At 36.2% G+C, this 24,842-nt stretch overlaps 1 protein-coding gene across 3 annotated transcripts in view; it reads left to right on the top strand.

The window, feature by feature from the left end:
• The window catches only part of cntn1b (contactin 1b), a 356,136-nt gene that overhangs the window by 272,203 nt on the left and 59,091 nt on the right, over positions 1-24,842 (top strand). For all 3 annotated transcript variants that reach the window (XM_028810951.2, XM_028810960.2, XM_028810943.2), the window contains 3 exons: positions 211-369; positions 901-1,050; positions 8,394-8,464. In XM_028810951.2, coding sequence (XP_028666784.2) covers positions 211-369; positions 901-1,050; positions 8,394-8,464 — 380 coding nt within the window. The remainder of the gene's footprint in view (positions 1-210; positions 370-900; positions 1,051-8,393; positions 8,465-24,842) is intronic.

Here is a 24,842-nt window from a genome sequence, read left to right as displayed (position 1 = left end):
AATTTGATTTTATCCATTAAAAATATTAAAGCCAATATTAAGAAATAATTCGTCAACTGATAAACTTAATTTCACAATATATTTTTGTAAGAAATTTCGTCTGTAGATAGAAAACCTAAATCCTGCTTCAAATTCCATGTGAAACACTAGTAGTGGACTGTTTTATTTCAGTTAACTAATGAAAGCTGTGTAATCTTTTTCCATACGTAGGACCACCAGGGCCTCCAGGTGGAGTTCGAGTAGAGGAAATTAAGGACAATAGTGTAAAACTGTCATGGAGCCGTGGAGCGGATAACCATAATCCAATATCCAGATACGTCATTGAATCAAGAAACATGTTGTCAGAAGAATGGAAAGTTGCTAAAACCAGTAAGCAAATATATCATTTTAGCTAAAAGTAAATGAACCCACTCCATATAGTTAAACTATACCTTGGAAACATGTCATGGCTCTAGAATAAACATGCTGTTTATTAGGCTGAGGCTAACTAGGAACATTTCATTGTAGCTGTTTTTCCAGCATTGTAGCAAAGCATTTGCTTGTATGTTATTCTTTGCTTACTTGCTAATTTTTGCCATATGCCTTTATCTTTTGTACATTTACAAAAGGCAGCCATTGCTTTAAATTGAGTTTGGTCAGAGTAACTTTATTTGGTAAACTAATGTATCTGAAATGCTCTTAAAGTTAAATCATAATTTAAGGATAATATGTTAAAGGTGCTTTAATATACTTATGCTAAAAATAAAATAAAAATAAATAGTAAGTGGTATTTACAGTAATATATGCCACACAAACTTTAACGGGTATCATTAAGTTACAGTTCTAAGAATGAAATTATGTGTAAATATGCAGCTTAGTCATATTATATATAAGCTTCTAATTGTTTGTTTTATATTTCAGCTCCATCAGTTATTGAAGGAAACATGGAATTTGCAAATGTGTCCTACTTAATTCCATGGATGGAGTATGAATTTCGTGTATTTGCAGTAAATACCTTAGGAATAGGTGAACCTAGTGTACCTTCACCTAAAGTTAAAACTTTAGAAGCAGGTAAGAGAATGTTTTACTGTGATTCCTTAAAGTTGAATTAAAAGTGTTTTTTGTTAATATTTAATAATCATTTATATAAAAAATAAACTGTGTAATATCAATATGTTCATAATGCATTTTTTAATTGAGTAAAGAGAATGATGATTCTTGTTTTTAACACTAAAATAACCAAAGCCTACAAAAAAGCTTGTAATCTCGGCCCACCTTAAACACGTTCACACCACTCTGTCAGGGTCTTTTGTGTTGTAAATGTGTTGATCAGCACAAACAGCAAGCAGCCTGCTATCCCATCTCCCTGCCCACCGCCACAGTTCAATTCGCAAAGAAGGTTCTCAGTGCTCAGTGTTTATCTTGGAGTGAAGTGATGGAGTTGTAGAAGGTAAATAATACATCGTCATGTGTGTTCTGTGTCTACAACAATCTATATAAACACATTATTAAAACAGAAACGTTTTTCATGTTTTAGTAATAATTGACATAATGTAGACCTGAAGTATATACAGTATAATGTGTGAAGCCTGTAGTCCAAATATCAAATAAACACTTTCACAAAAGGTACAAGTATAACAAAACAAGTGCACTTTTATTCAAGTATATATTCGAAGAAAAATAAAGCAGGTTACGGTAGGCTGTTTATATGTCAGCTTGTGTGGTGCAATGGTAAGAACTGCTGACTCCCAACCAAGGGAGTCTTAGAATTGTTCTTGTTAGAATTCTTCTTAGAATTGTATTGTGAGAGATGAAACAGAAGACAAGCAATTTTTATGTACTATTCACTTCAGCACTATATGGCCCTGCTCTGTGACCTTGCACAGACTACCACTTTGTGGCTGTGCTGCTGTTGCTCCTAGTAGGAAATTCACGTACTAACTTGCAAAGGTGGCATCCTACGACAGAGCCATGTTTAAAGTCACTGAGACCTTTGATACAATCCATTCTATTGCCAATGCTTATCAATGGAGATCAATGGTTATGTGCTTGCTTTTATGCACCTGTTAATAATGGGTGCAGCTGAAACATCTGAACTCAATAATTTGGAAGGGTATTAATTTACTTTGGGCCATATAATATAAAGCAAATCTTAACAAGACAACAGAGCAAACATCAGAATTCCTGTATAGTTACACGAAACACCAAGTGCATCCTTATAGCAACAGTTCACATCACAGCACGTCAAAAGAAAGTTTTCATTCCAACCAGTTTTATAACTGATCTCATTAATTTAAAAAAGTAAAATTGTGAGATTTATATGTATAATAAATTTTGAAATCTTACTATTTCTATAATCACAATTTATCTTGTGTCACATTTTCTGCTCCCTGATGATGACAATTAAGCAGGCCCAAGGGCAGACAACACTGAATGCTGAAAGTCTGCACCTGTTTTAGTTATATTATTACTAGCATGGTCATTAGTAAATAATGGCTTCAGTAATCTGAACACCCAAAAATGTTGAATGAAAATGATGATGATGATAATGATGTACATCTTAAAATGAAGATAACTGAATTTTTAAAATCTCATTTTAACATACAGAAATGCTGGCTACATTCCAATAAAATTTAGGACACTCAGGTTTGTAATTTTCCCAATTCTACTAAAACACAGAAATTTTTAATAAAGGTAAGGGGTCCTCTTAAAAGCAGAAGTTGGTTGGGACCAAAACTTGCAGCCAGAGGAGTCCCCAAAGACTGAACTTGAAAAGCACTTCCATATATCACCATTCTTATTTGTGCATTGGACTATCAGCAAGGAAAAGTGAAATTATTGTGATCCAGAATTCTGCAGTATATAGAGTGATAGTTATACAATTTTTTTATTAGTTCTCAGGGGGAAATTTGGCTTTTTACAGAAACATAGATAGATAGATAGATAGATAGATAGATAGATAGATAGATAGATAGATAGATAGATAGATAGATAGATAGATAGATAGATAGATAGATAGATAGATAGATAGATAGATAGATAGATAGATAGATAGATAGATAGATAGACAGACACTATGGTCTGCACACACACCAGATTGACTAAATAAAAAGAACGATAACTTCTGACTTGGCAGCTCCAGTCACAGTGAGGCATTATGCGAGTCATCATCAATGATCAACAGAAGCAGAGCACTGATCCATTCTTGTCAGCCTAGGTTTCTTGAGTTTCAGCTTAACTGAATTGAGCCTGGAAAAACCTCAATCAGCATTTGTTTTTGATGCAAACAATGTGGCACAGATATTCAATAATACAAATACTGTTTGAAACAATTGATAAGCAGCAAACTATCTGAATACATACATTGCTAAGGCACTTTTCTTTGGGCAGGTATATGCAGAATGAAATACTCTCATCTCAGTCTGAAGCCTGAACCGAATTTGATCCTTTCAGTTCTTCTATCAGGGCAAGCAGACACATGCCTGCATTTTTTTTAATTATGTTTTGGTTGATTGCAGTGTGCTTGAGTCTGTAGGCAGAAAATGCTGTACATTTTGAATAAAAGTTATTTAACCAATCTTTAATATTTTCTGAAAATGGGAAGCTGCTGACAACAGACACAAGTTGACTAAATTAAACAAAGTCAACATGTGCAGTTTAAACAAACTACAACTACCGTCTGCATCACAATGTCGTCAAACTAACATGACCGATACACAGGTATTGATCATACTTTTTAGGAACTTCATATTAATAATTATCAAAGATAATACAGTACTTTTATTTCTATATGGCATAGTAAACAGATGTCTACCTAGCACCGACAATGCTTGTCGCTTATCATTGCCTTTTTCCCCTCTTTCTTACAATAAAAAGAGACGTGCATGCACTTGTGCTCAAGAGCAGTCAGGTAGAATAAAAGGCCACTAGGTTTGACAAGGGAAAGGGTGAGAGGCTTGAGCTACTGTAGCCCCCAAAATGATTTTGAAATATTTGAATTCCAATCATTTTTGTATTGGATTATCTAAAGGTAGCCTTTGTAGTTCACATGTGTATACAGGCCTCACCTTCATCCTCAACCATTAATGTATCATTTAAATATTTAAGGCAGGCATATCAGGTAATGTAAGTTATTATGAACTTCTATTTTTGTTATGTTAGGGGCACATAAAATATTTCTTGCTACACCCAATATTGAGCATATCACATACAGTTGGCCACAAAAATGTAGATCTATCAGAGTTTGATCCCCTGTTATTCTTAAAGTCCTGCCCCTTATAATATTCACAGCAAAGAACTGGTGGCCTCTGATTTGGAAAGGAAAATTGTAGGGTAACTGGAAGATTCAGGGAGTGAAAACCAGTTCCTCCTTACTGCACCCTATTAAAATTTTAAGTATGGAATTATTCTTCCATTGCAGAAAATTTGGGCTACCTAACAAATGGCCCCTTATCTTGGTAGAACCCTTTTAGGCATTTATGTGAGATGCAGTACAGAAATTTTATTTTTAATTTGTAAAGATCTAGGGTTTATATATATATATTGCATGTAAAAACAGATTTTTGTTATTCTGGCAAGTCACACGGCATTCTTGTTTAAAAAATAAAATTAAATAAAACAATTATAATCATATTTTCATGCCTTTTAATGTATCCCTCTGGTTTTAGTATTGTGCCAAATATGTAATGTAAACTTAGAGAAAAAATATTTGAGCTATATTCAATATTTCTAGTAAGGTCTATTGCTTTGGGATTTGGATTGTTATTGCTTCTGGAAGTAATATACTGTATAGTTTAATTGAATTATATCCTCAGAACGCCTTGGGTTAGTCATAGAAAATGATGAGGTTTGTTGAGAGTGCGTGGGGGATGAGATGGAGAGCACAAAAGTCAATTTTATTGTCACGTAATCAGTATGTTCTAAGCTTTCTTTTATCAAATACTATCCAAAGAGTACTGCTAAATGCAAAAGTTTAAAACTTGATATTGGACTGCAATGTTACCTTTATGTATACTTAATTATCTAAAGCTGTAAACTACTTAAGATAAATTTGAATGCAAGCAGAAAAAGTTTTATTTATATGGTCAGGGAAAGAACATTTTCTCTGGTGTGATTAACCACATTTCTACATTATATTAAAATAGTGCATTCTGTAGTTCAATTTATAAATCTGGGCGGCACGGTGGCGCAGTGGGTAGTGCTGTTGCCTCACAGTTGGGAGACCTGGGGACATGGGTTCGCTTCCCGGGTCCTCCCTGCGTGGAGTTTGCATGTTCTCCCCGTGTCTGCGTGGGTTTCCTCCGGGTGCTCTGGTTTCCTCCCACAGTCCAAAGGCATGCAGGTTAGGTGGATTGGTGATTCTAAATTTGCCCTAGTGTGTGCTTGGTGTGTGGGTGTGTTTGTGTGTGTCCTGTGGTGGGTTGGCACCCTGCCCGGGATTGGTTCCTGCCTTGTGCCCTGTGTTGGCTGGGATTGGCTCCAGCAGACCCCTGTGTTCGGATTCAGCGGGTTGGAAAATGGATGGATGGAATTTATAAATCCAATTTATTTTGAAAAATCTCTTGAATACGAGAATAAAATGCTTAAATAAATGTTTTACTTAAAATGCATTAGTTTAAAATCACACTACAAATATCAAAACATAATTCATGGTACAAGATTCCAGCAGTGTAACAACATATGTTAAAGCAATAGTCAACACTTAACCCCTTCACCAGTGCAGAGAGGCGTAGAGACCAAAACCCATTACAAGATAATATCTCACGTATTGTACAGTATATTAGATAGATAGATAGATAGATAGATAGATAGATAGATAGATAGATAGATAGATAGATAGATAGATAGATAGATAGATAGATAGATAGATAGATAGATACTTTATTAATCCCAAGGGGAAATTCACATACTCCAGCAGCAGCATACTGACAAAGAACAATATTAAATTATAGAGTAATAACAATGCAGGTATACAGACAGACAATAACTTTGTATAATTTTAACGTTTATTAGGACATTAAAAAATAACAAAAGTGAAGTAGAGACAGAAGTCAGCTGGACTATTTTAGAAAAAGATAGATTAACTGTTAATAAATTCTAAAAAGCTTTGTGCCATTCTTCATTAGAAAAGTTTGATATTTTCTAGTTTTAAACAATACAAAACATACAGTACTTTTTCTAGTGATTTATAGAGGGTGAGATAGGATTTTTCCAGTTAAACAGGATATGTTAGCAGTCAAATAATAGAGTATCCCATTAGGTAATACTCCAAATAATGCTATTAGGAGATCAGGAGTAGTTGTGAAACTGGAACTTTCTGATAAATAAGCAAATGGTTTCCCCAAATATTAGGCCTAACAAGGCTGATGCATGACGATATGGTTCAGGGTTTTTATTATTCTGTCCTTGATCTTAAGTAAAAGATAGTATTAATCTTGAAAGATGTGCCCAGTTTTAACCTGATGCCCATCATGCTTTGCACAAATTGTAGAAGTGTGTATGTTTATTAATAAATGAATTCCATTCCTTGACAAAGAGATTTACAGGTGTCCTTCCCATCATTAGCTAAGATCATGTAGGGTTGTGCGCTGTGGAAATAGTTGGTAAAGTTTGGAAATACCATTAATGCATTCATTATGAATAGATAAAATGTATTGATCATAGATATCGATGGAAAATTGGGAAGGTTGGGTACATTTTTGACAAGGTTTCTTTCTAACTTGTACATAAAGATTTGTGTGGCCTCAACTATATTCCTTGACTGGTAGATGATCAAAGAATGCAGTCACATCCTCAATACAGAGGTCTGTAAAAGTCTAGAAAACTAATGACTTCCGTGTGTTAAGTACAGTGTAGGTTAAAGAAAGCTGAATCACATTATTTTTGTGTACTGGAGCAGCAAAGTATAGTTTCTCTCCTTTAAAGTATTTCCTACATTGCTTGCATATTTTAAGTGAATGATCCATGGTGACCCAACTGGAGTGCTACTGAACTGACAATAGTTATTGATGACTGAAGCACAGAAGCAAATCATATAAAGCGGAGTTTGAATGAAATTTTCTTTCTAAAGTTAACCACGCAGATGCAGCTCTGTTAACTTTTGATTTCTCCCAAAGTCTGTATGAATAATCACAATCCATTAATAAAACTGGAAGTATAGTAGTCCTTTGCCACTCTTTGCTTTAAATCTTTGCTGACTTGTCTTTTTTACACATTTCAAATGAACAACCTGGATGAGATATTGAAACAAGCTTGATGGACTGAATGGGCTCTTCATCTTTGTCAAATTTCTTATGAACAAAACTCATAGTCAAATTTTTTTAAATGATATTAATATACAGTATATGTATGAATACTTACAAAGAAAATTAAGAGATTTGTAAGATAATCATTAGGACAAGATTAGTAAAAGAAGCTTGAATAAAAGCAAGAGAGAATTAGAAATAAGATGTAGAATTTTGAATATTTACTCAATACTGTCTTGACTGACAAATAGCAATGCTCTGATCAGGTTTTTTTAGGGACAATACTGATCACCAATTTCATGTTACTAGAATTGACCAATTCCAATATTGATTCTGATTTGTTTTCTTTACTATTTAAAAAATATACTAACCCCCTGCATAATCAGCCATATTAGATACAAGGCTAACATGCTTAACAAGTTTCCTTTTACTAAACACAAGCTCTCTCACTGTCCACATTCAGACAAGGAGTGTTCATTTTAATTACAGGACAAAATAAAAAGATCTGAACTCATTCTCATTTAATTTCTCCTGATGATGTGCTTCTTTTTTCTTATACTCTGACAGTTTGTCTCCTTGCACAGCATGACCTCTCAGATTTCCTTTTCTGAGTTTATTACTCAGAAAAGTAAAGGTCAATATTCCTGCCTCCACTCTCTCCAAACATCTTTCGAGGAATACATTAACTGGTGTAAGATATGCAGTCTGTGATGACTGAGGAATTGAATTCTTTAGTCACAAATCCGGGATCAGCTTCTGAAAGTCTGGATTCTTCTCTCTTTCCTTTCATAAGCATATCTTGTCTGCTTGTTTGGAGAGACGAACAGTCTCATACTGAGCTGCTGCTTGATGAGTCACTTGGCAATGTATGGAACAATCCATTGTTCGAATATCTAAGCTGACTGTGTTGCAGTAACCTTTCTTAACAGAGAGTCTATCCTTTCATGACATTTTAAAAATAAATCTGAGCTAGATCCAAAATGGTCTTTGATTATGTAGAGACATATTCCATGGGTTCTTTATAGTTGAATTACCTATTTTTAATAAATCTTCAGTGGAGATGAAAATGCTGTTTGTTGGTTAAATGTGGGTTTTTTTGTAAATATTATTTTCTTTAAGAATGTCAATTTTACACAGAAAGTCTTATATAAGAATTTTTTTTTATTTTAGCGCCCACTGTGGCACCATCACATATCGGAGGAGGTGGGGGAAGCAATAGAGAATTAACCATTACTTGGATGGTAAGTCTTTCACACAGTGCATGTATCTTTATCATTACATTTTTTCTCATTAGTTTGATAGAGTGCATTGTGGGACTGTCACTTTTATGTCAGAGTACAACATGCAATTCCAGAATCAATGAATAGCATGGGAAGAGAGTGTAGTTATTAACTATGCACCTTGATATCACATTGCACACAGTCTCATTAATCAGTCTGCCAAGTGGCATTGTGCTAAGGTGATCAAGATGCATATTTCTGACATTAATTCTGCAATTGCGCAGGTGAATTTGGCAATTTTTTTTTTGTACATGATGAAAAAAAAACATGTCAGGACATTGAACATCAAAACAATGATGATCACATTTTTCTGATTTAATGGACTTGTTAATAAAGAGTTTTGTCATGAACAGGCTGCTGATAAGCAACATTAAATTAAACTGCTGAGGCATTGGTATGTAAATCTTCAGGAAAAAAACATTTGGTGCAGGAGCACACATAAACTTGTGTTTTGCACCATGACAGTGCACCTGCACACATGACTGCAGCATGACAGCACACTCACAATGTTGTTCAAAGGGTTTTTGACCAAAAACAATGTGATTGTTGCATCACACCTCCAGTATTCACCAGATCTCACTCCCTGTGACTTTTGTGTTGTTCGCAAAATTAAAATTGAGACTGAGTGGAAGGTGATTTGCTGTTACAAATCCAGGAAAATAATCTCAAGAGACTGTAGACACTGTAACAAAAGATGAGTACAGGAAATGTTTCCAGAAATGGAAGAAGCATTGGGATGAGTGTATTGCATCTCAAAGGGAGCATTTTGACAGTGACTAAATTGTTGTAAGTTGTATAATAAGGTTTTTTTTGCTTTTTTTTACATTTCTGGGAATTCTGCTTGTTCTTCATCACCCAAAGCAGTAATCTTCACATTAAACTACTGTGCATTTATTTGTCCTAATAGCTGCAAAGTATCACAGTTGTACATTTCTGTGATGATTATAGACTGTATAATTGATTTCTGAAGTGTATTGGTTCAGTCAACATGCACAATCTCAAAGGTCTTTACATGGTTAACAGAAAGAAAGAAAGAAAGAAAGAAAGAAAGAAAGAAAGAAAGAAAGAAAGAAAGAAAGAAAGAAAGAAAGAAAGAAAGAAAGAAAGAAAGAAATACAAATGTAAAAACACACACATTATGTTCTGAACACAGACCAGAATGACTGAAAATGAAGAAAAATTTAAAATGAAAGAAAGGAAGACTACTGACTTGGTAGTCACAATCACTCAGTTTTGTCTTCCTTCTCTTCTTTGCCACTACCACCAGGTAGTACAGAGTGTGTCCCATAACTGAGCCTGCCCTTTTTTTTAGTTTGTTAATTCAGTGGGCCTCTTTTGAAGTGATGTTACCGGCCCAACACACAACTGGCATCACAGAGTTGTAGAAGATATAAAAGATGTTACTTCCCACGTTAATTGAAAGCAGTATTCTAAGGAAGAAGTACCTGCTCTGCCCTTTCTTATATAGTTCCTCTGTTTTGTGAGTCTAAATTGGCCCTAGTGTGTGCTTGGTGTGTGGGTGTGTTTGTGTGTGTCCTGCAGTGGGTTGGCACCCTGCCCGGGATTGGTTTCTGCCTTTTGCCCTGTGTTGGCTGGGATTGGCTCCAGCAGACCCCCATGACCCTGTGTTCTGATTCAGCGGGTTGGGAAATGGATGGATGGATGTTTTGTGAGACCAGTCCAACCTGTCATTGATGTGGACTCCCAGTATTACCGGAGTAGAGTCCCTTTCCTTGGTTTTGCTGATGTTACGATGCAGACAAATCTCTTTGCACCAAGAAACAAAGTTCTGCTCCTGACTCCTTTACTCTGTCTTTGTATATTTATAGTTAGTGGTGTACACAGCAAAGGTAAAAAGAAACATGATTTTTCATTGTGGTGCTCCAGTGTTGCTCAGATCTATATCAGAAACACAGTCTTTGAGTTTTACCAACTGCAGTCTGCCCAAGAGATAGTCCATTATCCAGGAGACCATAGGCTCATTCACCTGCATATCTCTAAGTTTACCCCTTAACATGGATGGCTGGAATGTATTAAAGGCATGGAGGAAATCAACAGTCATATTCCTCACAGTGCTGCCAGCTTTGGCCAGATCCAGATTGACGAAGACCCTAAAATCATCATACACTCTTTTCATTTCGCAAACATAAACAACTGGTTTTGTTCATTGGAACCTTGTGATGGTGCAGGTTGGCTCCATGCTCCTGTTGCATCCAGGGGAGTCTCTTGAACCCGCTGCTGCCGATACCATACTCAAGGGATGAGCCTAGCAAATGAGGACACTCATACATTGCAAGGGGTAGGTGCAATGTAATAAGTGCTTTTATTTAAACAAAGTCAATCAAAACAAGCAGTGTTCAAAAGTGCAGTGCTCTCTTCTTTAAATAATTAATCCATAAAAACAGTGAGTTTAAAATCATGATTAAAGCAAGATTAAAATCAACAGCCATCAGGTCCTTCATATTTTGTTGGATGAGCCCAGCTGAACTTCATTTTCATCTTCCTGTCTCACTTATTGCTTGCTCAGCCGGCAGAGACATAAGCAGCCGTGGCCCTCACTACCCGACCCCCATCTTAGATGCCTCAAAGTGGCACCAGCCAAGCCTCTTGGGATTGGTTGTCCTCCCATCTTCCTTATCACACCCCTGGCGTACCTCAGATCCCTGGGATAGGACACCATCCCGATCGTTTCAACAATTACTCATTGGGGCTGATCTGACCCTAGAGGACTGATCTTCGATCCCTTGGGGGCCTACAACTGTGCACTCACACTGCGTGGCTCATCCTGCCTCTCTCTACGATGCACGTATGTCTCTCTCTTTCTCTCTCCATCTCTGTCTCTCTCTCGCTTGTGGGACACAGGTGTGCATGCACCACTCAGTCAGAGGAAATAATGAGGTCTCTGGAGCAAAGCGCATTCACACACTCACCCACACCCGATTAAAGCCTGCACTTTGTGGGGTGTGATTACTTATTTAAAATTAGCACAGTGCCACAGACCAATTATAAACTTGTCCACTTTTGACAAGATTGATGCTTCCTCCGAAACAAGGGTGTCCAACTCCGAACTTGGGAGCCTACAGTGGCTGCTGGTTTTTGTTACAGCCACTTTTCAATTATTACTTTCCAATTGAACATATAGCCATCCGTTGCCTTAATTTTAAATGGCTTGCTTTTCAAAGATTTACCTTTTTGCTTCTAAAGTGGTCAAACAATAAAGAAATACAAAGCAAGCAAACGGCTCTTGTCAACAAAACATTTGGCAGAACTCTCAATAAAAAGAAAATCAGCTGTTTTAGAAATGTATGGTGTGGGAGAATAGCAGCACTAACAGGCCATACTAATTAAATTGTAGTTAAATAACAAGATTACTGATAGTAAGAATTGCCTTCTAATTAAAAAAATTGGTTGGAGCAGAAATACTATCCCTCAAGGAATGAAGTTTGTTATCCTCTGGTTAGCTGGCTTGCTTCTCATCTCGTTATTATTTAGCTACTAGCTAAGAAAAATGGAAGCAATGAAGAATTCTCAATCCTAAAAGGCAAGTCTATTAAGGAAAAAGAAATATCTTTAGTTAGCAAGATTATTTGGTGACTCATTTGGAAAGTGACTGCTGTGAGAAATCAAGCAAAATTAAACCTTTTAATTCGCTAGCTGAACTAATTACAATATTCAAGCTTTCGAGGCAACTGAGAACCCTTTTTCAGGCAGGTTTTCTAAACCTTTCTGTTCAGCTTTGATATTACATGATGTAGAGCACCACTTCAGTAATTTCTCTTCCTGTTTCAGTGTCATACTATAGCAAATAGCATGTTCAAGAAATCTTGGTTCAAGCAATTTGCCGTACTCTCAGAGAAATTAAAAATATGTGGAAGTGTTTTAAAAAAAGCATTTCTTTTTTTAACCACAAACATAGCAAACCTCAAGCTTCACTGTCATGTCTTAGCCTGGGTTCTTCCCCTGACTGGGGGTTCAAATTCATGTTTTAATTCTCCTTTGTTTGTTTTTATTTGTTTTAATTATGTTGATCATGTGCATCAGTCTTTGTTTTTGGTTATGACCATGTATAGATGAGCTGCCTTTGTTATATTGCACTTGTTGTGTGGGTGGTCTCCCCAGCAGGCGGGGCCACCTGCCAATCACTGCCAAGAAGTGGCCTCTGTCCTATAAATCCAGAAGGCCTTCCATAGTTCCTAGCAATTCATTGTGAGTGTGCTCTGGAGTCAGTAAGTTAATTGTGTTTATACTGTGTTGGGCCTCAGTATATTTTTGGAATTTTGGCCTTTTTTGACTAGTTTCTGGATTATTACATTGGGACTTTGTTTTGATTGGATTACCTTAGTTTTTTTGGACAATTCCTTTACCTTTTGTGCTCCACTGAACTTCATTGCTATTGAACAGATTTTTCTGAGAATAAACTTTTTATTTTATAAAAATGTGATGTTATTAGTTTCACGGTGATATCCCCTGCTAGTAGGCATTTTTTGAAAGTGTTCTTTGGTACTGTAGTCCACAACATTTACCCCAAATATTTATGGCAGAATAGACACACTGATTTCCATCTGCAACTTAGTTCCATACTTTCCAGCATTACTGTCTTTATGGATGTTGTCATATTTTCATATGCAGAATGAAATACCATCAGTTTTTGTTAAATTCTCCACACTAATCTGTTCTGCCAAGTGCCATTTAAGCCACTCCCACACATACACTGCTCAGATAGATTTTTAAGCATAGCAATATTTTAGTGCCCTTATTACTAGGGATGCTCTAATCAGGTTTTTTTAAGCCCAATACTGATCACCGATTTCATTTTACTTGATCAGCTGATTCCGATACAGATTTCAATTTGTTTTTCCTGTGTAACCAGGTGCATAGAAATGTTACGTCTTACAGTATATTAAAGTGTTAACTTTTTTTTTTATAATTAAACTATAGACCACAGGTGTTCACTGTTATTTTTTATTAACAAAATTAAATTATGTAGGCTTATTGTTCAGTGACCATAAAAATACCAAAATAGATTAAAATGTCCTTACAATACATACGTTAACTAATAACATATGCAGTATACAAAAATATTTATCTATAATACATATGGCATAAAAGAAAATAAAATGCTTCTCATAATTTCAAGCTGTTGTATTGTTTAGATTTTTCTCTAATGTACTTATCTAAAATAAAGTTGAATTAAAAAAGTAGTTTTCACCATTTCTCTGAAAAAATTATTTTCTCAGACAATCAATCCATTGATATTGGCAATCAAACACTGCTTAAATGTAAATATATATGGACTTACAGGTTTTAATCATTTTAAATCATTAAATGCACTACAGCTGTTTGCTGTTAAAATATACATTAACTACATTTATACAGGTGTGTGTTTTTTTCTTCAGTGTCTCACCTTGACATTCATGATTCTTGAGGTGCAATTACAAATGTGGATTACCACAATTATGTAGTGCTTGTTTCTTACCAAAACGTATGCTGTATGACACACAGCAACAAATAATAAACACAGTACAAATCTTTAAAAAAGCCCAATGTTTACTAAGTACCAATGTCAAATTCGTCTTTCTTTTCTTTTTCCATTTAAAAATGTATACTGCTGCACTTAAAACAAGCTCACTGTCCAAACTCAAACAGTGTCCATTTTAATTTAAAGGACAAAATAAAAAGGTCTGAATTCATTAAAGTAGCTTTTCTTTCCATTTGTCTAATTACACATGACCAGTTCACTGATTTCTTTTTCTTTAACATAAGTCTAATATTCCAATCAGCATAAAATAAAACTGCAGCTAGCTGTTCTTTGTTTACACTGCAGTAAGTTGGCTGCAAAAAAAAAAAAAGGCGTGCACTGCCTCAACTACTGCAATGTCTCATGTAAAGGATCACTGCAACTAAATTACCGTAAAACTTAGAAAATCAGGGGTTGATAATATTGTGTTTTCTGGTTGCCCAATTTACAGATCACCGATTGAGTCTTTTTTAGTGAAAATCGGATTTAGATCAGCAGGTGATCAATCAGAACAACCCTACTTAATACATTTCACAGCACAGTATGGTAGGTTGCTATATTTTACAGTTTTCATATTTTAATATATAGTTTCCATACATTTTCATTATATTTTCTCATAGCATATTAATCACTTTCAGGTTGCCATACACAACAACACTGACAAAAAGTGAAATATGTGATAACTCTGAGTCTAGCAGAACTCCTTAGCCCTTGGGCAGAGGGTTAAAAATGCAAGTATTCCAGCTCCTTAACAGTAAAACATTGGGAGAACAGGCCATTCAGCCCAACAAAACGCACCACTTTAACTTCTCCAAAATAACATTATGTCTTGTTTTGAAAGTCCCTGAAGTTGTACTATCTATCACACTTCTTGGTAACTTATTCCATGTGTCTGTGGTCCTTTGTCTAAAGAAAAACATCCAAACGTTTGTTCAAAATTTACCGTTTACAAGTTTCCAACTGTGTCCCGATGTTCTTGTTGAACTCATTTTAACAGTCTCAATCCACTGAACTAATTCCCTTCATAATTTTAAACAGTTGAGTCATGTCATCTTCTTATTGCTTACCCTGAAAGGGTTCAGCTGTTTAAATCTTTTCTCATAACTCATCCCCTGCTATCCTGGAATCAGCCTGGTTGCTTTTCTCTGGACTTCTTCCAGTGCTGTTCTGTCTGTTTTTCAGCCACAAGAAGAATTTTGTTGCTACCTCAGTGAATTCCAGCATGTTAGTAAAACACACCCTCCCTCATCTGAATTTATGATGACTGTTTAGTAAAACTCTTGTTCTTGCAATGTGTTGCTTAATCTTTTCCAATAATAATTCCTTACATTGATTTACCTAAAATGCACATTGATCTTTCTGGCCTTTACTTACGTGGATCTGCCCAATCACCCTTTTTATATAAATGAATAATATTTGTCATTTTCCAGTTCTCCAGAATTTCTCCAGTGTGCAGTGACTTCTTAAAAATATACTTCAAAGGTTTTTATATGTATTTGCCATTCTCCTTGAGGGTAAATATTATCTGGTCTGGCTGGTTTTTTTTTATTTGATTTCAGCCAATTTAATATAAGCAGTACTTCCCTCTCTACAAATTCCAAATTAATACCTCCTTAGTAGTAATGGGAGGTTATCCACGTCTCATGTGAAGACTTCAGAAATGCAAATTTATATTATCTGCTATTTCACTGTCCGTATATTTTAATTCCCCTTTACCCATCCTAATTCACTTCACCTCCTCATTGACTGTTTTTTTTTTACAACTAAAACACTCAAAGAATCTCTTTGGGTCATATTTCACCTTATCTGCAATTTTCCTCTGTAACTGCCTTTTAGCTTCCCTAATATTCTTCTTAAGGGTTATCCTCATGCTGTTATATGATTCGCACTGGAATTACTAGACTTATGCATCTTATATAGCTGCTATTTCCTTTGCAGATTCTTTTTCAGCTACTTATTATTTAATGCACTGGTGGGTTTTTATTTCCTGATAATCCCAAATTTGGGAATATAACTGTCTTACAACTATTTTAAACCTGTTCCACTTCTCTTCAACTGTCTCCACCTTTAAAGATTATCCCAGTTTAGAAATTGCTGCATCTGATTAAATATGTGCCCTATTGTTAAGTTAAACTTAACAATTTTAATCTTTGCATCTGTACTCTTCCAAAGCACTGAGAGATGAACAATATTATAATTACTTGACTCTATAGTGGTTCAATCACCTCTTCACTAATTTTATCCTGATTATTACAGAATACTAAATCTAGACAGGCTCCCCACTGCATTGGTGCTTAATTATACTATTTTAAAAAGACTTATTATATCTAAAAAACTCCTGCTGTTGAACTCCACTATATCCAAGGTTAGCACAGTTAATAACTGGGTAGTTGAAGTCCTCCATGTCTATAATCCCCCTGTAAACTAACCATCTTAATATTCAAACGGTGTGCATTGGAATTTAGTTAACTGTGTGTGGTCTATAACACACTCCTAAAATATGACTTCTATCCCAATTCTTTCCAGATGAATCCAGTTGTCCTCACTAAGATGGCGCTCATCATCCAACTGAAGAAGGCATACATTTAAATTATGTTTTATATAAATGGCATCTCCATTCCTTTTCTGTCTATCCTTTCTAAAAATGCGTAACCATCTATGTTATATTCATCTCCATTTTTGTTATTCACCCAGGTTTCTGTTATTGCTATAATAGCAATTTATGCTGAGCTACGTACTCCAGCTCATTTGTTCTGTTTTAGATACTTCTAGAAATAAGGCAAGCAATTTTTAAACTTATTTGACTTTGGACTAAAATTTACTTTATTATGCAAATTTGTTTTTAGAGTACTGTTTGTGTCTTTGTCACATGCTGCCTACAGGAATACGTAGTCTGCTAGTAGTTTGGGACCGACCAGGACTGGCAGTTGACGGCCACAGAGTCAAAACAAAATATTACGGCAGAAAGGATGAAAAAAAAAAACAAATGTTTATTACAACAGTCTCTTGGAAAGAAAATTTCTGGTGCCGGAATATATACAGTGTATACTCACACACACAAAGAAAAAAAATAGAAAAAAAAGTACAGTAATCCATAAATGTCTTCAAGGACACAAGTTGTTCAAAAAAATAAATAAAATAAAGTGAAGAACAAAAAACAAAATACCAAAAACATAGGACTTTATACCCAAAGGCAATTTTCCCTGTCTGGAAAAAAACTGCCTGAACACTGTTTTAAAGATAAGGCTCTGAAGCAGTCTTAAATAATTCAGCTCCTCAAACTAGCAAAATATCAGAAGCCTGAACTGACTAAAAGGAGTCTATTACTCTACACTGAAGAGCCAGACCCTGAGCCACTCTCTCACTATTGATGGCTTATCAAAACGTCTCTGTCCCTAAGTCAGTTAACCAACCCCTAGCGGCCATTTCTCTTGAACTACACTGCTGCTGGACGAAACTAACTGTATTCCATTAAATGGGAAAATGACCTAAATGACTCACAACCAAACTAAACCTAACCTAAACCTCTGTCTTCCTTCACCACACAAAGTAATATATGATATATGTAGTAGTAATAAAGCAATTTATTTCTTTAAATGGACTCCCAGAAAGTGCTTAGTATTCTTTGTGTTTTGAATAAATGAGTTCAATCCTCTGTGACAACTATGCTAGATTTCTGCATTTCATAAATATTAATTAATTACAGTGATCCCTCGCTATATCGCGCTTCGCCTTTCGCGGCTTCACTCTATCGCGGATTTTATATGTAAGCATATTTAAATATATATCGCGGATTTCTGAGGACAATGGGTCTTTTAATTTCTGGTACATGCTTCCTCAGTTGGTTTGCCCAGTTGATTTCATACAAGGGACGCTATTGGCAGATGGCTGAGAAGCTACCCAACTTACTTTTGTTTCTCTCTCTCTCTCTCTCTCTCTCTCTCTCTCTCTCTTGCACTGACTTTCTCTGATCCTGACGTAGGGGCTGCTCGCACACCTAGACGATACGGACGCTCGTCTAAAAATGCTGAAAGAGTTGCTACCTTCTGTGTGCAGCTGCTTCGTGAAGCGACATGCTGCACGGTGCTTCGCATACTTAAAAGCTCAAAGGGCACGTATTGATTTTTGACTTTTTGTTTTCCTCTGTCTCTCTCTCTCTCTCTCTCCCTGCTCCTGACGGGGGGGGGGAGGGGTGAGCTTCAACAGCTTTGTACCGGCGGTGCTTCGCATACTTAAAAGCCAAACAGCCCTATTGATTTGTTTGGTTTTCTCTCACTTTCTGACATGATCTGCTCCTGACACACTCCTTTGAAAAGGAAAGTATGTTTGCATTCTTTTAATTGTGAGACAGAACTGTCATCTCTGTCTTGTCATGGAGCACAGTTTAAACTTTTGAAAAAGAGACAAATGTTTGTTTGCAGTGTTTGAATAACGTTCCTGTCTCTCTACAACCTCCTGTGTTTCTGCGCAAATCTGTGACCCAAGCATGACAATATAAAAATAACCATATAAACATATGGTTTCTACTTCGCGGATTTTCTTATTTCGCGGGTGGCTCTGGAACGCAACCCCCGCGATGGAGGAGGGATTACTGTACATTGGATGATCCCCCTTTCTATGTAGTTTTTGCTCTGTAATTAGGAAGAATATCATATTCATAATGTTCCTTTTTTGTGATCCACATTGTATTAGCAGAATAAAAGAAGGACCTCAGAAACTGATGCAATAATAAATACTTTTCAAAATATCAGAAACAAATTTGGAGTCAGTGGGACAACTGTCTCATGTACACCACAGAAGAGAGCATTCAGCAGATAGAAAGATGAAAAAGTATGAAGTACAATCCCTAATCAGCAATTGACTAACTCCACAACTTGAAGTCAATTTGTAATGTAGAGTTGAAAGAGGTTTTGATCTCGGACACAGAGAGCTCAAGATGGAATTGGATAAAGTGTGAAGATTGAAGGAGTAGCAAAGCCAAGAAATTGCTAATATCAAGTTAGCTGTGATGGAGCATTCATAAAAAGTGTCTGCTTGGAGAAAGAAATGGAAAGCTCTGAAATTAAAGATAGGACCAGGATGATTCAAATTTTAATTTTAGGGGGCTAAGGAATGGTGGGGGGTGGGTTTCATGGGGAAAGATTTGGCCACATAGTGCCAGAGGGCAACAGCAATGATGTCATTTCCAGAACACACAGATATTAAGGTGCCAGGAGGCTAAAGGGGCAGAGATGATAAAAGGGGTCTAGTTCTAAACCTGTAAGGTGGTGTCTCCATGGGACAGGTATAATCTGTGGAGAAATTTCAATTTCATATGCTGATTAGAATTTGTAGAGTGTTTTTTTTAATTTTGAAAGGTTGTATAACAATTGTTGAGGAAAGGTCTATCAGTCAATTACAATGTTTGAGGGAGTAGAAATCTGACGTAGGTTTGGGCCTCGAAAGATAGGTTTGAAGCAAATAGGTACAGGGGTTTAAGATGAAGACTCCATGTGTTCTGAGCACAGACTTTAGCTGCAAGGTACAAAAGGTTGGAGCCGGAAGGAACAAAGTGGTTGGACTGGAGAGAGAAGGGAATGTTTCAGTCCTTGACTCATTAGAAATGTCTGCAAGTGTGTGTATTTCTGAGACCATGGTGAGCAGGAGATGGGTCAACCTTCAGGATTCAGGATAGAGTTATGAAAAAATGTGGAGATGGCATCATGGCAGTGAGTCCATCACTTTCTCAATTTGTCTCCATGTATAAAGAGCATAAGAGACAAATTTGTCAGCAAACAGGAGAGAGAGGGAAAGAGAGAGAATTTTTTAGAGATAAAAGAAAAAGAAGCAGGGTAATGAGTGGAGATGTATTTTGTTTCTATAGGAAATCAAGAAAGAGGAAGCTGGGAGAACTGATCCTACTCCAGATCAACCTCAGAGTAACAGCTTTATGGTATAATTCCATGTCAGGGAGAGAGACACCACCATATGACCTATTGTGGATATGCATTGAGCGTTTAAATGATGGCCACTTGTGATTTCAGAACATCAACATTAGAGATGTAAGAGTAGGCAAGTCCTTAGGAGTGGGAAGAAGAGGAAGCATAGAGTTAACAAAATGTGTTCTGGGAAGAAAGTTCATGTCATTTTAGTTTTGTGACAGCAGGTGTACCCCTGTCCAGTGAGGATAAGGAAGGAAGAAAGAAAATGTAGAAATTCTTGATCTTATAGCAGAGGGTGTATATCAGGCAGGTGTGGAGGCTTGCAGGCCGTCCTCACTACCATTTTTACATTGTTATTGTTTTCATTGAATTCTAATTAAAAGTGTTTGTTTTCATCATGCTTGAATTATTCCTGTATATTTAATAAATTAACACACTGCAAATATCCCGAAGGAGTTTGGGAAGTTTTTAATACATAAAGGAATTTATTTATCTTAATTTAAGAATTGTGGTAAAAATACCAGATTATATAAATTATTCTTTTACACACTTTATTAATTGCCTACAGGTTGTCCAGGTGGTGCCTTTGTTGTGCAGGCACTTATTGTTTTTGATATCTCATCCCAGTTTGGTTTCTTTTCGCTGTTAGAAAGACATTACTTACTAAAGAACAAGATTCATGTTGCCTAAAAGAAGAACACGCCTTTTATTAGAAAAGTATATTTTTCCTTTAAATGGTATATCTGCCATTTCATTTGTATCCTTCTTAGAAAAAAATGTGATCAATGATGATGTGTTTACTTCATATTACTTTGCACAAACTTATTTAATCACTCTAGAGCACCAAATATCATCATGCAATGAAAGTATTGTCTATGGTTTTTCAATCAACTTATGATGCTTTATTGTTGCCTTTTTCCGGAGCAGGGTTCACAAATTACTAGTTTATACTCACTCATAAAGGGCCAACTAAAGAGGGCTGGTACGTTATGTATGTACATTATAAAGTGCTCTTCAATCACTAAAATTAATTATTTTTAGAAAGTTTATCCCTGGTGTGGAATGACCACTGAAGGAAGAACTGAGCAAAAATTGACTATTTGATACTCCTTAGAACAGAGTGAAAGCTGGACAGTTTACAATCCTTGTCTGTGGTACTGATGTCCAACCCCAGGTATCTGGAAGACCTTGTCTAACGTGACAAGAGGGATTCAATAGGGAAGGAGCAGATTTAGACCAATTAATCTTGAAGCTAGACAAGGCTTCATACAAGATAAACAGGTTGAGAACATGATCAAGAAAAAGCAAAATATCAGTATACAAGGAGACTTTTTGAAGAATGTCTTCAACCAATATGAGAGCAACTTGGTGTGAGTGCCACTATAAGACTAAATAAAGAGAAGTGGAAGAGAGACAGGACAGCCTTGTCAGACTTCTTGAAATACATGAAAAGAGTGAATGGTTAAATTCTTAATGGCACACTGAAGTATATTCTCTCTGCTTTGAAAATGGAGATGTCTTTCTATAAATTGTCATCTTTTTTTTACCAGGGCACAGCAGTTTACCAGGAAGTCAAAAAAGATCTGTTGCTCTCTGGATTTTGTTTAGTACTTAATAAACTCTAAGCTGACAGTTACACCATTCTTTGAAATAGCCTTAAAGATATGTTGATAATTTTAAAAAGTGCTGGTATATTTCTTTGATGGATGGTAGCACTGACGGAAGGTCATCTGCCAGACATACTGTCTCAGTAAAGATTATTATTGCTTCCGAAACTGTTTTATCAGGTATGTTGAGACCTGTGTCTATTCCCCCAGGACCTGACTAAATCTGTATCATAATAAATGCTAGGTTAACAAAAGTATAGCGTTAAATCAATTGTTAGCAAAGGGAGGAGATGTCTCAGTTGTATCATAGTAAGATGTATTGGTGATTGGTGCACAATTAACCCTCTTTTTAGTTGATTTTAAACTAAGCCTAATAAGGGGTCTTGCATGATTTTTAAATTATCTATGAAATTTTGCTTCCTACTTTTCTGGAAACATTAGATTGCTTGATAACATGTAAAGCCGGCCTTCATTTCTACTTAAAAACTCAGTATAAACGTTACTTTTACAGTGTTCTTAACACAAAATTTTATTGAAGTGTTCAATATACAATATCTGTTTTTCAGTACCGGTTCTACTACATAGAAGAATTACTGTCTGTCAGAAAAAAAGTTATATTTTATGTAACATACGATAGGAAAAAAGCACTGGTCAGTAGCTGATTGTATTATTGTATTTGTCATTTACTCTTTAATTTCATCTGCCCATTTTCTAAACCAGAAACTACCCCTGGATATAATGAGCTACTTTACAATCTACCTAATCTGCATGTCTTTGGACTGTGGGAGGAAAGTGGAGGAAACACACACAGACACGAGGAGAACATGTAAACTGCTTGCAGTGTGCATCTGGGACTTAAACCCCGGCCTCTTTGTTGTGGCAGTAGCACTACCAATGTGCCACCCACATAACAATTACAGATTTAGGTAAAATAGTTAGATTTGTACGTGATAAAGAACCTCTATATATATATATATATATATATATATTCACGGCATTCGAAGTCTGTGTCACAATGTGATTGTATGGGTGGTTACCTACCAGGTAACGCTTGTGGTTGGCCAGCAATCTGCTAACATCCGCCACGGTGCCCTCAGTTTGTGAAGAGCAGATCATAGAATGGTTGAAATAGTTTACTGTCAAATAAATGCAAAGAGTACGCGACACGTGTTTCGCCCTCATTCTGGGCTCATCAGGCGTACAAACTCCACTGCACTCCCTCTCGGGAATCGAACCTCTGGTAATGTAAGATTACATCTTGCCTGAAGAAGGGGCCTGAGTTGCCTCGAAAGCTTACATATTGTAATCTTTTTAGTTAGCCAATAAAAGGTGTCATTTTGCTTGGCTTTTCTCTACATTCATAATGGCTAACACGGTACAACACCCTAGTACTATATATATATATATATATATATATATATATATATATATATATATATATATATATATATATATATATATATATATATATATATATATGCAGTACTGTGCAAAAGTTTTAGGCAGGTATAAAAAAATGCTGTAAACAAAGAATGCTTTCAGAAATATAAATAATGATTGTTTATTGTTATCAATTTACAAAATGCAAAGTGAGCGAACAAAAGAAAAATCTAAATCAAATCAATATTTGGCGTTACTACCTTTTGCCTTCAAACCAGCATCAATTCTTATAGGTACACTTGCACAAAGTCAGGGGTTTTGTAGGATTATAGTCAGGTGTATGATCAACCAATTCTACCAAACAGGTGCTAATGATCATCAATGTCACACGTAGGTTGAAACACAGTCATTAACTGAAACAGAAACAGCTGTGTAGGAGGCTTAAAACTGGGTGAGGAACAGCCAAACTCTACTTCCAAGGTGAGGTTGTGGAAGACAGTTTCATGTCATGGCAAGATTGAGCACAGCAACAAGACACAAGGTAGTTATACTGCATCAGCAAGGTCTCTCCCAGACAAAGATTTCAAAGCAGACTGGGGTTTCAAGATGTGCTGTTCAAGCTCTTTTGAAGAAGCACAAAGAAACGGGCAACGTTGAGGATCGTAGACGCAGTGGTCGGCCAAGGAAACTTAGTGCAGCAGATGAAAGACACATCAAGCTTATTACCCTTCGAAATCGGAAGATGTCCAGCAGTGCCATCAGCTCAGAACTGGCAGAGACCAGTGGGACCCAGGTACACCCATCTACTGTCCGGAGAAGTCTGGCCAAAAGTGGTCTTCATGGAAGAGTTGCAGCCAAAAAGCCATACCTCCGACGTGGAAACAAGGCCAAGCGATTCAAGTATGCACGAAAACATAGGAACTGGGGTGCAGAAAAATGGCAGCAGGTGCTCTGGACTGATGAGTCAAAATTTGAAATATTTGGCTGTAGCAGAAGGCAGTTTGTTCATCGAAGGGCTGGAGAGCGATACAATAATAAGTGTCTGCAGGCAACAGTAAAGCATGGTGGAGGTTCCTTGAACGTTTGGGGCTGCATTTCTGCAAATGGAGTTGGAGATTTGGTCAGGATTAATGGTGTTCTCAATGCTGAGAAATACAGGCAGATACTTATCCATCATGCAATACCATCAGGGAGGCATATGATTGGCCCCAAATTTATTCTGCAGCAGGACAACAACCCCAAACATACAGCCAAAGTCAATAAGAACTATCTTCAGCGTAAAGAAGAACAAGAAGTCCTGAAAGTGATGGCATGGCCCCTACAGAGCCCTGATCTCAACATCATCGAGTGTGTCTGGGATCACATGAAGAGACAGAAGGATGTGAGGAAGCCTACATCCACAGAAGATCTGTGGTTAGTTCTCCAAGATGTTTGGAACAACCTACCAGCCGAGTTCCTTCAAAAACTGTGTGCAAGTGTACCTAGAAGAATTGTTGCTGTTTTGAAGGCAAAGGGTGGTCACACCAAATATTGATTTGATTTAGATTTCTCTTTTGTTCATTCACTGCATTGTGTTGATTGATGAAAATAAATGATTAACACTTCCATTTTTGAAAGCATTCTTTGTTTACAGCATTTTTTCACACCTGCCTAAAACTTTTGCACAGTACTATATATATATATATATATATATATATATATATATATATATATATATATATATATATATATATATATATATATAAAACAAGTGAAAAAACGCAACACAGATTGAATTGACATTGAACAGCTACCAAAGAGTTACTAGTTATCTGTTTATAGCATATGACATGGTTCATGAGTTGACATTTTAAGCAGCGATTAATTTTGTACTCCTTACAGTGCACTTTCTAAGAATCTATACTAATTAATAA

Source organism: Erpetoichthys calabaricus, chromosome 1 (genome assembly GCF_900747795.2).
Source record: "Erpetoichthys calabaricus chromosome 1, fErpCal1.3, whole genome shotgun sequence".
NCBI lineage: Eukaryota > Metazoa > Chordata > Cladistia > Polypteriformes > Polypteridae > Erpetoichthys > Erpetoichthys calabaricus.
This window is presented reverse-complemented; position numbering and strand designations above follow the sequence as displayed.